At 39.7% G+C, this 17,605-nt stretch overlaps 1 protein-coding gene across 6 annotated transcripts in view; it reads right to left on the minus strand.

The window, feature by feature from the left end:
- The window catches only part of LOC129438751 (cGMP-dependent 3',5'-cyclic phosphodiesterase), a 123,583-nt gene continuing 105,978 nt past the window's right edge, over window positions 1–17,605 (minus strand). For all 6 annotated transcript variants that reach the window (XM_073862666.1, XM_073862664.1, XM_073862661.1 and 3 more), the window contains 23 exons: window positions 16,194–16,326; window positions 15,794–15,846; window positions 13,662–13,736; window positions 13,540–13,581; window positions 13,360–13,428; window positions 10,184–10,314; window positions 9,892–10,003; window positions 9,354–9,393; window positions 9,016–9,079; window positions 8,430–8,511; window positions 8,008–8,182; window positions 5,946–6,058; window positions 5,589–5,789; window positions 5,445–5,515; window positions 4,757–4,879; window positions 4,572–4,659; window positions 4,428–4,475; window positions 4,052–4,126; window positions 1,919–2,018; window positions 1,700–1,812; window positions 1,539–1,577; window positions 1,348–1,454; window positions 1–1,244 (listed from right to left, as the gene is read on the minus strand). In XM_073862666.1, coding sequence (XP_073718767.1) covers window positions 1,028–1,244; window positions 1,348–1,454; window positions 1,539–1,577; window positions 1,700–1,812; window positions 1,919–2,018; window positions 4,052–4,126; window positions 4,428–4,475; window positions 4,572–4,659; window positions 4,757–4,879; window positions 5,445–5,515; window positions 5,589–5,789; window positions 5,946–6,058; window positions 8,008–8,182; window positions 8,430–8,511; window positions 9,016–9,079; window positions 9,354–9,393; window positions 9,892–10,003; window positions 10,184–10,314; window positions 13,360–13,428; window positions 13,540–13,581; window positions 13,662–13,736; window positions 15,794–15,846; window positions 16,194–16,326 — 2,271 coding nt within the window. In that variant the 3' untranslated portion in view covers window positions 1–1,027. The remainder of the gene's footprint in view (window positions 1,245–1,347; window positions 1,455–1,538; window positions 1,578–1,699; window positions 1,813–1,918; window positions 2,019–4,051; window positions 4,127–4,427; window positions 4,476–4,571; window positions 4,660–4,756; window positions 4,880–5,444; window positions 5,516–5,588; window positions 5,790–5,945; window positions 6,059–8,007; window positions 8,183–8,429; window positions 8,512–9,015; window positions 9,080–9,353; window positions 9,394–9,891; window positions 10,004–10,183; window positions 10,315–13,359; window positions 13,429–13,539; window positions 13,582–13,661; window positions 13,737–15,793; window positions 15,847–16,193; window positions 16,327–17,605) is intronic.

The raw sequence follows: 17,605 nt of genomic DNA on the forward strand, positions 1-17,605 counted from the left end.
TAATTTAAGAATTTTTACAGAAAACAAGACAAAAAATTTTTTTCTTGAAAATCATTTTTGCAGTGTATTGAAAGTTAAGTAGATCGAACTTTCACTTTTTACAGTGTGGGTCACAATAATATTTTCATCTTATGTGAGAGTCTGTCAGAAAAACATTTAAAAGCAAACTCATATTTGTCAGAAATCTCTTTCTGTCTTCTGTTTTGTAGCAGATTTTGGCAAATGCACTTACAGTCACACAGATTCACACACAGCAGATCTTCATATATCAGAACTGTACATCGATAGGCAGATTTAATACGGTTTTCTCTCCTAAAGTCACTCAGGAAGGCAACACAAACATTTGTAAGGCAAATTCCATGTGAGACATCATTCTGCCAGCCTGAGAAAGTCTGTGTCCTCGGAGGACATCACAGTCCTTTAAAACATCATCATCATCATCATCATCATCATGAGTGTCTGTGGACAGATGTCACAGCGGGTTTCTCTCTATGAGCTCCAGCTGCTCACCGCTTCAATGAGATCTTCAATAATTGTTTTGGGTTTTGGGGATTTGGGAAATGGAAAATAAATGTTGTTTGGTTGTTTTTCTCTGTGTGAACTGGGAAAACTGACATCTGAGAGGCCAAATTGTTTCCACTTTGAAACAAAGATTAATGAAAAGATCAGTTTCATCTGACAAAAATTCAATTTAAAAAAAGAGAAAATAAAGACTTGACTTTCTTTTTGCTTCAAAATAAAACAAATACAAAACAAAATAGTAGGCAGATTTAATAAAAATGTATGTCTTATGTGCTAAAATGTTTTATTATATTCTTTATGATAATTTGTTATCATGTAAGTTTAATGAAAAAATTCAATTAAAATTTTGGGAAAATCTGTGTTAATCTTCATTGAGAGTTGTTTCGCTCCACATCAACTGTTAATCGTACTTCTGCACATCAGCATCTCAGACAATCCATCTCCGTGGAAACGGGAGAAGTCACACCTGACCTACTGGTCACACCTGACCTTTGCCCCGGTGACATCACTGGTCATCTAGGCAGCCGTTGACGCGGTGGGACTCGTCACCGAACGCGCCCTGAGACTGGAGCAGCTCAAACTCCTCATCCAGGAAGTCCAGTGAGTTGTTGCTAGGCAACCCGCGGATGGTGAATTTGTGCGAGACTTTGGTCCACTGCTCGCGGTTAGCGGCCACGCGCTCGTAAAGTTCAGCCGAGCGCGGGCAGATTTCCTGAAGGAGTCTGAAAATGACACCGAGTGACTTTAGACATCTACAGATTGTTTCATTGAAACATTACACATGAAGTCTGTTTGTGTGTGTTTTATTGTGTTGGTTTATCTCACTTGTATACTGGCATGGCGATGTGCTCCATGAAGCTGATCTGAAGCTCAGGGATGTAAGCTTTCTCTCGATCCATCATCTCACTGGGTCTGTTGCCCATGGCTTTCTCCTAAACACACACATCTGTTTTAAGCATGTTTGATCTTTCATTAAATCACAGACAGTGTTTATATACAACCATCTGAAGACTCACCAGATCACCCTGAGAGAAAAACTCTTTATAGATCAACTCCTAAAAAAACACAACACACAGAAGAACGTCTTTATTGACAGATCCACACTTCATCAGATCTCGAGATTGTGATTGTGTGTTATTGTGTGTGTGTGTGTGATGCTGTGGTGTAGAGGTTGTACCGCAATCTTTCTGGTGGTTTTCCAGCCTTTGGTCTGATCTGAGAGGTCACAGGAGGTCATGAGCAGACACAACAAAAGACTGCGATGGGTTTGATTCTTGGAGTTATAACCAACTGCAAACACAGACAGACAGACAGAGAGACAGACAGACAGACAGGTGAATAAAACGTCATTGAGAGAAAGCGAGAGTACAGAAGAAAGCAGAATATTGAATCTGACCATCAGCCATCCGCTGAAGATCTTTACAGATTCTGAGATGGTGAGCTAAATCTGTGGCCAGGATGATTTCTCTCATCAGATCCAACATCCTCTGATAATCCTACAAAAACAAAACATAAAACACCACACAAAACACACACGTGTTCAGAGGACAGACAACACATTGCTTATTTAAGGGTAAATTAAATATCATTATTGAGAATATGTGAAACTTTTCTAGACATTTCTAGTGATTGACACACTGCAAAAAATTATTTTCAAGATAAAAAATTCTTAGTATTTTTGTCTTGTTTTCAGTAAAAATATAAAAAAAAATCTTAAAATAAGATGCTTTTTTTTCTTGATGAACAAAACAACGCAAGAAAATAAGTCTAGTTTATAGACCAAAAATATCAAATTTAAGTGCTTTTGTGCATAAAACATGCAAAAAAATCTGCCAATGGGGTAAGCAAAAAAATCTTAAAATTTTTCTTAAACACTAAATAAAAATAAAATTAAATCCCATTGACAGATTGTTTTGCTTGTTTTATGCACAAATTAAGCACTTAAATTTGATATTTTTGGTCTAAAAACTAGACTTATTTTCTTGGGTCGTTTTGCTCATCAAGAAAATACATCTTGATTTAAGAATTTTTAACAAAATTGACTGAAAACAAGAACAAAACACTTTTTTTCTTGAAAATCATTTTTTTTTTCAAGAAAAAAATCTTAGTATTTCTGTTTTAATTTAAGAATTTTTAGATATTTTTACTGAAAACAAGATGCTTTTTCTTGATAAGCAAAACGTGTAGTTTTTAGACAAAATATATCAAATTTAAGTAATTTTGTGCATATAACAAGCAAAAAAATCTGCCAATGGGGTTAGCTAATTTTTCTTGAATTTCTTGAATAGTGTTTAAGAAAAATTTTCAAGATATTTTGCTTACCCCATTGGCAGATTTTTTTAGCTTGTTTTATGCACAAAATCACTTAAATTTAATATTTTTGGTCTAAAAACTAGACTTATTTTCTTGGGTCGTTTTGCTCATCAAGAAAAAGCATCTTAATTTAAGAATTTTTAGATAACTGAAAACAAGATAAAAGTACTAAGAAATGTTTTCTTGAAAATCAGTTTTGGCAGTGTGGCATTTTTAATGAACTTGACATAAACTTTAAAGGTGTATTGTGTAACCTTTAGGATAGTCTCTTGACAGAAATACAATATTATCTACACAACTATATCAGTGATGTATTAAGACATTACATACTGTACCCTTATGTTTTTTATTACTTCAGAATGAGCCAATTTTATCTACATAAAAGTCCCCTCACATGCACTGCAAAAAAATGCTTTTCAAGAAAAAAAATCTTAGTATTTTTATCTTGTTTTCAGTAAAAATATCTAAAAATTCTTAAATTAAGATGCTTTTTCTTGATGAGTAAAACGACCCAAGAAAATAAGTCTAGTTTTTAGAAAAAATAAATAAAATTTTAAGGGATTTTGTGCATAAAACAAGCAAAAAAATCTGCCAATGGGGTAAGCAAATTCATTTTCTTGAATTTTTCTTGAATTCAGATTTTTTGCTTACCCCATTGGCAGATTTTTTTTAGCTTGTTTCATGCCCAAAACCACCTAAACCTGATATTTTTGGTCCAAAAACTAGACTTATTTTCTTGGGTCATTTTGCTCATCAAAAAAAAAAACCATCTAAATTTAAGATTTTTAGATATTTTTACTGAAAACAAGAAAAAAATACTAAGAAAAAGTTTTCTTGAAAATCATTTTTTGCAGTGTGGAAGTCACCATTATGTTTCTACAATAGCCCTAAATGGTCAAATTGCTGTACAGAACGCGTTTCATCACTACATTGTCTCAGACAACGACATGTTTGTCCTGTACAGCTACAATATGCGTTTTGAAATTGAGGGGTGAAGTGTTGCAATTTGCAATCTCACCACAAGATGCCGCTAAAACGTACACACACCACCTTTAATCCAAAGCAAACCTATAAGTGTTTATGCAAGCTATTCATTTTTTATCAGTTTGTGTGATTAATGAAAATCAAACCTTTGTGTTGCTAGCGTAGGGCTGTACACACTAAGCTACAGGATCTGTGTATAAAATCAGAATAACTCAAAACATGAAGCATTTACCTTTCTAGAGAATTTCTCAAAGATGTTGCAGCCATGTGTGTTGAGAATTGCGATGGCCTGAGCAAAGTGATGTCTCTAAAACACACAAACACCATACACAACATACACAAACACAACAGCGAAGAGTTAATGTGTGTGTGTTTGATTGATCACAACAGCAGAGGGCAGCAGAGACACAGAATCACATCAGAAGTTAAATGTATGAATAGTGATCAATCACTTAAACCACATTCAAAGATGATCAGAAACAAATCTGTCCCGCCTCCTTACCCGTCAATCAACCATAATAAAGCTTTTACACTTCTCTATGATACACTGATGTAGTGAGTAACATCTATTAACAGGTGCAAATGAAAACTATTGTGTGTGTTTGTACCTCCATTACAGATCCCTCTGAACTGTAGAGAGCTGCCAGGACAGATTGCTGATGAAAACAGATCAATAAAACTAATTTCAGTATGGATTAGAGTCATTAAACTGAGTGAACTTAAAATCTGAACTGTGGCTTTCCTAAACGTACCGAAGCGACCTGGAATGAGTTGTTTGTTCCTCGATGGTCCAAATCGTGACACATACAGGACACAAAGAGTGCAAGCATCTCTATATCTCTACAGCAAGACGAAACAAATAAAGAAAGAGGATTTAGTGCTTTAGTATGAAGGTTTGTGTGTATATATATAGAGAGAGATTTGCATGTTTTTTTACTCGAGGTAGTTGGAGAGCTCCAGGTTCTTGTACAGCAGATAGCAGAAGTGAGAGACAGAGAACGCATGCATCCAGTTGTGATAAGGAGGATCTCTGTAGCCCTTCTTCACCATCAGACAAAACCTAAACACAAGAAGGACATCAAATCTTTAAAGTGTGTTGCGTTACCTTTCATTGCCGTAGTGACGCTTTGAAAACACCTGCAGGCGTGAGTGTGTCAGAATGTGTATAATAAACTCAACCAATGTCTCGAGAGCCAGGAAGTAAAAGTAGTGACATAAAAATGCCCTCAATATCTGAAATATTGCCGAAGATGGCATAACAGGGATGCAGAAAGTATAGCAAGAGAGATGCAGCGTCTCGTTCCCTTCTTCTCTATCTCACAAACACACACACATCCTCTTTATTATTGATTTGAGCAGCGGTCCATCAGTCTAAAGTGTTTGTGTAGGAGAACACATTCCTCTCTCATGCCCTAATATGATTTATAGATGAGTTGGTCCGTTGCCCGGCAACAGCATCATCATCGAGTTCAGCAGTATAGTCTGTTTGCTCAGGTGAGAGGTTGATCAAATACAGATGACATAAACATAAGATTGTGTGGTTGTGTGTCCAGACCAGTAAGAATATTATTAGATTCATATAAGAATGTTGAAATACATAAAAAGGAAGAGAGTTGTGGTTTTACCTGGCCAGTGTGTGCATGTCGATCTTGTAGGTGTTAATAAAGCCCAAGTCTTCAAACATGCTCAGAATCCCCTGATAGACAGACAGAATGTTAATAAATATCTTTATTTATCTTGAAACAGCTGGATGTTTGTGCGGTCGGTACCATGGGTGTGCTGTCGTCCGGCAGCGATCGCGGCGTGTAGGAGAACTCAGCGAAGTTCGGGTGGATTTTCTGGACCGGCTCAATGCCAATACACAGAAGTTTGGTGACCTCTTCTTCTGACACCTTCATGTGATACATCATCATCTCGTTGGCCAGATGACTGCGGAACTGAGCTTCATGAACCTTCTTATACAGAAGAGACTGACACACACAGCACATTACATCAAAATGATTTACATTCACTGAATTAACATACACATTTCCCTTCAGTGCTTTATTACAGTGACTACTGTGTTAATCTATTATTGATAACTTTCCCACAAACAGCCTAATAAATTGAGTCTGAATCTTTCTTACATGTGCTATACTGATGCCACAGTAGATGGAAAACGCAGTCGCTAAATCTTCATCAAAACGATTAAACCATGGGCCGTTGATTTTGTTCACCAGCTCAGCCACTCCAATCACCTCTGAAAAGAGAGAGTGAGACAGAGGTGAGACAGAGAGAGAGTGTGACTCAGGAAGAGGGTTAGACAGTAAAGTGAGTAAGTCTGAGATAAAAAGAGGGTTGCGGAGAGTTAGTGAGAGGGGTGAGACACAGACGGTGAGTTAGTGAGAGGGGTGAGACAACGAGGGTGGGTTAGTGAGAGGGGTGAGCCAAAGAGGGTGAGTTAGTGAGAGGGGTGAGACGAAAAGGGTGAGTTAGTGAGAGGGGTGAGACGAAGGGGGTGAGATGGAGAGTCATTTAGTGAGAGAAATGGCACTTAGGTTGAGTTAGTGAGAGGGGTAAGACAGAGGGGGTGTGTTAGTGAGAGGGGTGAGACAGAGTGGGTGAGTTTGTGAGAGGAGTGAGACAGAGAGGGTGGGTTAGTGAAGGGGTGAGACTGAGAGTGATTTAGAGAGAGGAGAGGGACTGAGAGGGTGAGTTAGTAAAAGGAGTGAGATGAAGGGGGTCAGTTAGTGAGAGAGGTGAAACAGAGAGGGTGAGGTAGAGAGATGGGTGAGACTGTGAGTGAGATAGAGAGAGGAATGGCACTGAGAGTGAGTTAGTGAGAGGGGTGAGACCGAGTGAGTGAGTTAGTGAGAGGGGTGAGACAAAGAGGGTGAGTTAGTGAGAAGGGTGAGACGAAGAGGGTGAGTTAGTGAGAGGGGTGAGACGAAGAGGGTGAGTTAGAGAGAGGAGTGGGTCTGAGAGGGTGAGTTAGTGAGAAGTGCGAGACGAAGAGGGTGAGTTAGTGAGAGGGGGGGACGAAGGGGGTGAGATGGAGAGTCAGTTAGTGAGAGGAATGGCACTGAGATTGAGTTAGTGAGAGGGGTAAGACAGAGGTGAGTTAGTGAGAGGGGTGAGAGAAATAGGGTGAGTTAGAGAGAGGAGTGGCACTGAGAGGGTGAGTTAGTGAGAAGGGTGAGACGAACAGGGTGAGTGAGTGAGAGGGGTGAGACGACAAGGGTGAGTTATTGAGATGGGTGAGACGAAGTGGGGGAGAATGAGAGTCATTTAGTGAGAGGAATGGCACTTAGATTGAGTTAGTGAGAGGGGTAAGACAGAGGGGGTGAGTTAGTGAGAGGGGTGAGACGGAAGGGGTGAGTTAGTGAGAGGGGGGGCGAAGGTGGTGAGAGGGAGAGTCAGTTAGTGAGAGGAATGGCACTGAGATTGAGTTAGTGAGAGGGGTAAAACAGAGGGGGTGAGTTAGTGAGAGGGGTGAGACCGAGTGGGTGAGTTAGTGAGAGGGGTAAGACAGAGAGGGTGAGTTAGTAAAAGGAGTGAGATGAAGAGGAGAGGGTGAGTTAGAGATATGGGTGAGACTGAGAGTGAGTTAGAGAGAGAAATGGCACTGAGAGTGAGTTAGTGAGAGGGGTGAGATGGAAGGGGTGAGTTAGTGAGAGGGGTGAGACAAAGGGGGTGAGTTAGTGAGGGGGTGAGATGGAGAGTGAGTTAGTGAGAGGGGTGAGACAGAGAGGGTGGGTGAGTTAGTGACTGACCCTCTTCGTCTCACTCCTTTCACTAACTCACCCTCTCAGTCCCTCTCCTCTCTCTAAATCACTCTCAGTCTCACAAGAGTGATTTAGAGAGAATAGGGACTGAGAGGGAGTGAGACAAAGAGGGTCAGTTAGTGAGAGAGGTGAAACGGAGAGGGTGAGTTAGAGAGAGGAGTGGGACTGAGAGGGTGACTCTGTGAAAGGAGTGACATGAAGAGGGTCAGTTAGTGAGAGAGGTGAGCCAGAAAAGTTAGTGAGAGGAATGGCACTAAAGAGTGAGTTAGTGAGAGGGGTGAGACAAAGAGTGTGTTCAAGAGAGGGGTGGGACTAAGAGGGTGAGTTAGTGAGAGGGGTGAGACACAGAGTGAGTTAGAGAGAGGGGTGGGACTAAGAGTGAATCAGAGAGAGCAATAGTATGGCTGACAGATAGGCATCTGACCTTCATTTTCATCTTTGATGGGAAAGCAGAGGATGTTTCTTGTTCTAAAGCCAGTGCTGTCATCCACACCGCGGTAAAACAGAGGATGAGAATACGCATCCTTAATATTAAGAATCTTTCCAGTGGTGGCAACATGACCAGCGATGCCCTGATCCGCCGGGATACGAAACTCCTTCTGTAGAGAGAAACAGAGAGACAGAAAGAGACACATAAATCTCTCTTATCCTGACATGAAGACAATCATGTGAAATTTGTTTCTACACTTAAACAAACGAGAGAAGCAGTTTGATTGTAATGATATGAAAGTGTGTGTTAATAAGATAAGATTTCATCTGTTCATACAAGACTCAAGATTAAATCTCTGATACAATAATGACCAACTAAAACTAAATACAAAGAGAGAGAGAGATCTGAGTTCATACCTCATCATCATTCACTACACCTCCATCAAAGACTTTGGCCACAAGTTCATGACTGACTCGATCCAACAGAAACACCGAACAACTGAGACAAACAGACAATATACACAAGATTGATTTCACACAATAGGTTTAATTTACAACACAACAGAAGAACTGATCTAGTAACAGTGGTTAGAGTTAACTAACACATCTGGTTAATGGCACATATGTTTGTGTATCATGGCAGTAATGTACACATAAATTATAATGTTGTTGTGTGTATACAGTGTGTGTGTGTGTGTGTGTCAGGATTAAAACAACACTGAATAAATCCACTTTGTCTTGTGTCTTGTTTAAAGTTTGAGTGTGTAGGAGTGTGTAGACAGTTGTTATATGAGTGTTTGTGTTTGTATAATCACTTTTATTAAATGTTACAATATTTGATTTGAGATAATTGATATTTATGAGCCTGCTGTTGTGTCAGGATGATACCGAGTCTCTGAGCGGATCGGTTTGGATGAAACCCAAAACTATCAAACACGTAATTAAGGCTTAAACTGAACACTGTGTGTGCATGTGTGTGCGTGCGTGTGTGTGTGTGTCTCACATCTCAGCATTGCTCAGGTTTCTGGCCTCAACAATGATTTCCTGCAGTAATACAGATACATCATCTATAAAGAAAGAGAGATTTTGTAAGAGTGAAATAAACGGCATAATTTCTCATTAAATCTTTGAATAAGTGTGATTGCTTCATCATTATAGGAGATGTTGGTGATTTGATGATTTGTATTCAACACAACACATTTTTGAAAGTCTTTTGAACTGAACATGAAAGCATAATTCATTTTAATGTGACATATTTCTGAATGAAACGAGATTATGTTTAATGAAATGTATTAAAGAAGTTAATAGATGTCATGTTGATGAGATATTTGTTTGACTCACCAAGATGAGTAAAGAGATTTTTCGCCACCTGCAGCAGAGCCTGAGCGACACAAAAACATCACAAATCAAAACCTCAAAGATTAAATAAAGAGTAAATAGAGATTTTTTGGAGGTTTCTTAATTCTTGATTACAGCATTACATTTAGATCTGTTTAGGTTGCATCAAAGGTTTCTATTTATTCACTGTTTTTGCAGTTTTGATCATTACAGCCAATCATAGACATGACTGTTGAGTGCATTAATGTAACATTTAAATGAGTTGTTTGTGTAAAGTGTAATTTATCATACATTTGTAAAATAGCAGTAAAATAATTCATAAACGCTTCACCTTTTTGGTCTGTGTAGTCTATAAGAATATGGCATATAAAAAGGTTTTGATGTATTATTTTAATTTATGAGGTTAATAATTCTGATTACAGTATGAAGGGTAGCTTTAACCCCTTAAAAACTATTTGGTACATGACCCCCCTGTTTAAAACTTTAATTTTTTGTTATCATCATTAATATGTATTGATACAATACTATGTCATATTCTCACCTGACATTCAAACTTGAGTTTCTGTTCTTTCTGGAAGGCGAGTGTACTTGTGAGGACAGTTGATGTGTAACAGAAACAGTGTTGAATAACATGTTCATCTGTCTCATTGTACCTGCACAGAGAAAGAGAGAGAGAGACAGACATTTACATCCCATCCAAAGTGACTTACAATGCATTCCATACATTTTTATCACAGTCTGTTTGAATCAACAGCAATTGACCATTGCACTACTATACCAAAGGTCAAAAGCCTGTGCACAAAGTATTGGTTAAATGTGAATAAAACACACACCTCTGTCCTCCCAGTTTGTTGAAGGTGCACGCTAGCGCCACCACATGTCCAGTGGCTTGACTGATCACAGGTACACTGAGCATTGAATTGGGTTCAAAACCCAACAGACTGCTCAACAACCCTCGCTCCTCCTGCAAAGAGACACACAGAAGAATGGAACCATCATACAGAAATAAAATTGCATCACACGCTGTACCTCACACGCTTTACTTTTCACCTGTACTTTACACGCTGTACCTCACACGCTGTACCTAACACACGGTACCTCACACGCTGTACTTTACACCTGTACTTTACACGCGGTACCTCACACACTGTACCTCACACGCTGTACCTAACACGCGGTACCTCCCACTCTGTACCTCAGATGCTATACATCAAACGTTGTACCTAACACGTTGTACCTCACACGCTGTACTTTACACGCTGTACTTTACACCTGTACTTTACACGCGGTACCTCAGATGCTGTACCTCAGACACTGTACCTCACACGCTGCACCTAACACACGGTACCTTAGATGCTGTACCTCAGACGCTGTAGCTCAGATGCTGTACCTCACACGCTGTACCTCACACGTTGTACCTCACATGCTGTACCTCACACGTTGTACCTCACACGCTGTACCTCAGATGCTATACCTCAAACGTTGTACCTAACACGTTGTACCTCACACGCTGTACTTTACACGCTGTACTTTCCACGCTGTACCTCACACGCTGTACCTAACACGTTGTACCTCACACGCTGTACTTTACACCTGTACTTTACACGCTGTACCTCACACGCTGTACCTAACACACGGTACCTTAGATGCTGTACCTCAGACGGTGTAGCTCAGATGCTGTACCTCACACGCTGTACCTCACACATTGTACCTCACACGTTGTACCTCACACGTTGTACCTCACATGCATTACCTTACATGCTGTACCTAACACTTTGTACTTTACACCTGTACTATACACGCTGTACCTAACACGCGGTACCTCAGATGCTGTACCTCACACGTTGTACCTCATATGCAGTACCTCATACGCTGTACCTAACACACGGTACCTCACATGCTGTACCTAACACTTTGTACTTTACACCTGTACTATACACGCTGTACCTAACACACGGTACCTCACATGCTGTACCTAACACTTTGTACTTTACACCTGTACTATACACGCTGTACCTAACACGCGGTACCTCAGATGCTGTACCTCACACGTTGTACCTCATATGCAGTACCTCATACGCTGTACCTAACACACGGTACCTCACATGCTGTACCTAACACTTTGTACTTTACACCTGTACTATACACGCTGTACCTAACACGCGGTACCTCAGATGCTGTACCTCACACGTTGTACCTCACATGCAGTACCTCATACGCTGTACCTAACACGCGGTACCTCACACGCTGTACCTAACACGCTGTACTTTACACGCTGTTCCTCACACACTGCACCTAACACACGCTGTACCTCATACACGCTGCACCTCACACGCTGTACGTAACATACTGAGCTCACACATGCTGCACCTCACATGTTATACATCATACACTGTACCTCACACACTGTATGTCATACACTGTACCTCACACGCTGTACTTTACACCTGTACTTTACACGCTGTACCTCACACGCTGTACCTAACCCGTTGTACCTCACACGCTGTACTTTACACGCTGTACTTTACACCTGTACTTTACATGCTGTACCTAACACACGGTACCTTAGATGTTGTACCTCAGACGCTGTAGCTCAGATGCTGTACCTCACACGCTGTACCTCACACATTGTACCTCACACGTTGTACCTCACACGTTGTACCTCACATGCAGTACCTCACATGCTGTACCTAACACTTTGTACTTTACACCTGTACTATACACGCTGTACCTAACACGCGGTACCTCAGATGCTGTACCTCACACGTTGTACCTCATATGCAGTACCTCATACGCTGTACCTAACACACGGTACCTCACATGCTGTACCTAACACTTTGTACTTTACACCTGTACTATACACGCTGTACCTAACACGCGGTACCTCAGATGCTGTACCTCACACGTTGTACCTCACATGCAGTACCTCATACGCTGTACCTAACACGTTGTACCTCACACGCTGTACTTTACACGCTGTACTTTACACCTGTACTTTACATGCTGTACCTAACACACGGTACCTTAGATGTTGTACCTCAGACGCTGTAGCTCAGATGCTGTACCTCACACGCTGTACCTCACACATTGTACCTCACACGTTGTACCTCACACGTTGTACCTCACATGCAGTACCTCACATGCTGTACCTAACACTTTGTACTTTACACCTGTACTATACACGCTGTACCTAACACGCGGTACCTCAGATGCTGTACCTCACACGTTGTACCTCATATGCAGTACCTCATACGCTGTACCTAACACACGGTACCTTAGATGCTGTACCTCAGACGCTGTAGCTCAGATGCTGTACCTCACACGCTGTACCTCACACATTGTACCTCACACGTTGTACCTCACACGTTGTACCTCACATGCAGTACCTCACATGCTGTACCTAACACTTTGTACTTTACACCTGTACTATACACGCTGTACCTAACACGCGGTACCTCAGACGCTGTACCTAACACGCGGTACCTCACACGCTGTACCTAACACGCTGTACTTTACACGCTGTTCCTCACACGCTGCACCTAACACACGCTGTACCTCATACACGCTGCACCTAACACACGCTGTACCTCATACACGCTGCACCTCACACGCTGTACGTAACATACTGAGCTCACACATGCTGCACCTCACATGTTATACATCATACACTGTACCTCACACACTGTATGTCATACACTGTACCTCACACGCTGCATCTCACAATGCTGATAGATGTGTATCACTACAACTAATATCTGTTAACCTCAATCTATTTAACAAAGAAGCTTTTCCTTCCCCTGTCTGTCCATCTATCTGTCTGTCTGTCTGTCTGTGGTGATAATTACTGTAGCTGGTTTTAGTCAGCTGTGAATGAATGAAGCTCCATAATTAGCATGAGACACTGAGAGCAGCTGTGTGTGTGTGTGTGTGTGTGTGTGTGTGTGTGTGTGTGTGTGTGTGTGTGTGTGTGTGTGTGTGTGTGTGTGTGTGTGTGTGTGTCTGTACTGACCTGGCTGACGTCTTGTAGTCTAATAGATTTCTTTGTCTCCACCACCTGCCCGAACCGTCCGAACATCAGCTACCATCAGACACACAAACAGAGTTATTTAAAGATCAACACACTGTTTTTACCTTTACCATCTGCTGAAAACTATTACCGCAAACACACACATATAAATAAAACACTTACTGGGACACTGATTTCCTCTTCCAATACTTTATCTCCAACAACCTGTGAAGAAAATATACTGTAACAAGATTGTGTAACTGTGTGTGTATGCATGTGTGCATGTGTGTGTATGCGTGTGTCACCTGACAGAAGAGTTGGTGGTTATCTTCAGACACCAGCAGTAAGCAGCAGCATTGAGATTGAGTTTCTGTCTGTAACTGAAGCACACAAACACACATTGCAACACATCTCATGAATGTTTGTTTGTTTCATTAAGACCTCTTCTCTGATCAAACACAGATCTGCACTTACATTATATTCTGAGACACTAATAGAAATGATTTCAGAGTCACACAAGACAGATGAAGAGAGAGAGACACAGACATGCTAACTGCGTTTTAACTTCTTTAACTTCACAAATGATTTCTCTGCATTCGTCTGGAGAGGCGACAGTCAGGATTCATTTTTCAAAGCAGCAATTCATAAAACGTTTCATTGAATTTAGATCACAACTGAGTGGTGTAATTACATCAAAACATTTCAGGGATTTATTGCATTCTGGAGACGAATTTCTGTTCAGCAATAACACAGAAAGGGGTTACGACCCAAACTCGGGTGAGTGAGTGAGTGTGTGTTTGTGTGTTTGTGTGTGTGTGTTTGTGTAAAGCAGGTGCACTGCATGACTTCTAACATTTACATCATTTAACCTTACAGCTTCATGTCATTTATAAATAGGACAACAAAGAAACGAGGCGTTTTATGAAGTAATTGTGTTATATTTCAAGAGTTGTATGGATTTTCTAATCATATTTTTTATATTGGGATTTCATTATTTTGGTTACCAAGGCAACAGAGAAGCCATCCAGACTACTGAGGAACATTAGAAGTAACGTTTATATAGAAAATAAATCCAGTAAACAAACTGCAGTGTATAGATAAACAAAAAATACATATTTTTAACTTGTGCACGGTTTATTCATTTCAAAAACATTCATAATGTGGCTTACAGAAAAAAACTCACATGCACACACACAAAAAACGCGCATGCACTTTCATTTCTGTAACAGCATATCGCAGTAAACCTGTTTGTAAAATGTCCTGTTGTTACGCAAACACACACATCTGTTATCTGTCATGGTTCGGACTCGTCATTGACTTTCTTTGTTTTATTGAAAGTTAATGCGATTCTTTAATTCATCAGATTTCCTCGGGGAAACTTTTGGTTGTATTGTAGCTGATGTCACATCTACAGAAGGATTAAAGCCTTCGATCATTAATGACAGATCTCAAACAAGCCCTGACACTAAACCAGTGCTTCTCAAATAGTGGGGCGGGACCCCCAGGGGGGGCTCGAAGCGACACCAGGGGGGGCGCGTGAGACCCCGGGGAAAATACTTTTTCAGGAAGTGATTTTTTGCACCGTCACTTAAAGACATTACAACCCAAACACGCTGATAAGCCGCTTGAGTTTTTTATTATTATTTATTGATTATATTTAATTTAATTTTTCAGTATTAAATGGTCAAAAAATATACTGTAAATTTTTTTTCAGGCAAATTGATGCATATTAAGTATTTTCTGTTACAGACTAAAAACAATGTTAATAAAGTTATTCTTTGTTGTAAGTTGATTGATATTTATTTTTTTGTGTTTTCTTTAATGTTAATAAGAATACAATGCTTTGCAGATGTGTCATTTTATAGACAAATTATACTATTTACAGTCGCGGCGGAGAGTTGGGGGGGGCGCAAAATGTTTAGTTCTTCCTAGGGGGGGCGTGACAGAAATAATTGAGAAGCACTGCACTAAACTAACAACGTGAAACATCTCTCTACATTTATCTAGCATCTGTTTGACAGAGATCACTGCAATGCATGCTGGGATTGAAGAATCCATTTGATTGAGATGCTGTCTGTAAAAAAATCAAACCTTTCTTGTGACTCTAAATGTAAATGTGTGTGTCTGTGTACATGTTTGTGTCTGTTTGATGTTCATTCTCTCTCAGTTCATTTCTTTGCATTGTTGTAATGTAATGCAATTTTGGCAGGAGTGCAGATCAGTGAGCGACCTTCACGAGGTGCTGGAGGCGTTCAGAGCCCAATAAAGCTCTTATCTAATACTCAGCCATAAATAAAAGCCGCTCGACCTTCCTCGCGCATAAAAAACACACAAGACATTCTCTCCTCGCGGTGAGGAAAACAGATCAATTCTGCTGTATTATACTTCAGCAAGGACACATCCAGAGCAAACACAGAGTCGTGAGTTTTATACTTACGTAGTTGATGACTTTAAGCTGGAGAGATACGGCGTCAAGATCATACAGCTCACCTGTCAATCAAAGCAGATACATCTGTCAACACACCTGTAGGTTATAGGAAAATCCTCACGGTTATATATTTACATTGAGTCATTTAGCAGACGCTTTTGTCCAAACGAGGTAACAAGAAAAGCAATTATAGTAACACAAGAACAACAATACAAAAGTGCACTAGAGCGAATCTCATCAAGTCTAACACAGTGTACATAACCAAGGGTTAGTTTTTTTATTTTTATATACGACATCCTCCTTCGGTTAAACTCTATTAGATCTTACTGCAATATGAGCGTGTGGGACGTTATGTCAGTCAGTTGGAGCTGTATTTGTATTTTTGTAAATGTCTTTATGTTTCTCCTACCACACAGCTGTAAGATCTTGCGGTCGAGTTCTCTGTAGTCTTCTGACCGTGAGCTGGTTTTGTTCTCCACTGGTGCATTATGGGATTGACCATTTGGACGCATATACAGGACTCGCTTACAGGTCACGGTCATCTGAGAATAAGACATATACAGTATGTGTTAAACTGAGCTGGTACATCAAAAATAAACATTTACGGCCAGATTCTGCAATTTCAGTAGAGCAACAAAATATCTGCTGTGATTTACTGACAAGGCGCATGTTAAAGAAAATATGGGCGCAAAAACCTCATTTCCATAATGACCAACACAATCTACCAAGAGCAGCGTGAATCAGCATGAGGTTTTAGACATGCTTTTTGTATAGGCGATAAATAATGGTGGGGATATCAAGCACCAACCTCGTGAGTTAAATATTATTCTCATATAAATTTGCTTCTGAAAGGGAAACTACTACAAATACATTGATGCCTTTTTAGCAGTAATTTTTCTATTAGTACTGCCTAGTATCAGGCCCAAAATACAGTAATCCTAAAGGAATATTAATGTTAAACCAGAAAGTGTTAATAAAAGATCAATTATTTCTGCATTACATTTTTTCAGTGTCCTGATCATTTCATAAGCAAACACTTTAAGCTGTTAAAATAGAAAATATAGGGCTTGATATTACAACTAATTTTGGCAACTAAAGGGGTAGAGGAGGATTTTCTTGAATTTTAGAAAAGAACTGCCTTTTCCACTTTAAAAATATGCAATTGCGAAACACTCCTGATTGACAACTAGGAGGACCAATAGTCTTGATGATCCACCCGGAAAAAGAAAATCCTCCACAAAACCTTTAAATTAGATTATTTTTATAAGGTTTCGATTTGATTAGATTTTAATTCAGTCCAATATCGATAAGTTATCAATATTTCATAAAAAGTTTAGTTTGCACTTGCAGACATGGAATTTATTTGATGTGCTTTCACTGTAAAAACAAATGCAGCATGAAGTAAAAAATTACTCGGTTTTGCAAGTTAATCTCACCTACTATTTAAAGTTTTGGCTTTTTTTTTAAAAAACTTATAAATTCCAGTTGAAATTATTTAACTAAAAATTAAAGTAACATAAAAAATATGTGTTAATTTGCTAAAAAATGCTGTGAATATTTAGATGCAAAGCACAGATTCCGTATACACGTGTGTTTCTTTCTGATGTGCCAACACAAAACTTCTCAAAGAGGCCATGAGTAGCGAATTGCGCATTAATTTTTTTTATTAATCAAATACGCATCATTCAGAAAAAAATAAATGTTTATAGATGGTTTCAGCAGTAACAACATAAACAAGCTGCTTTCGTGGTCAACACGTAAATTCCGCTAAACTCCGCTAGAAATAAATAACAACAAAGTACTTTTAAAGTAGCTTATTTA

This window comes from Misgurnus anguillicaudatus, chromosome 24 (genome assembly GCF_027580225.2).
Source record: "Misgurnus anguillicaudatus chromosome 24, ASM2758022v2, whole genome shotgun sequence".
Taxonomy (NCBI): Eukaryota; Metazoa; Chordata; class Actinopteri; order Cypriniformes; family Cobitidae; genus Misgurnus; species Misgurnus anguillicaudatus.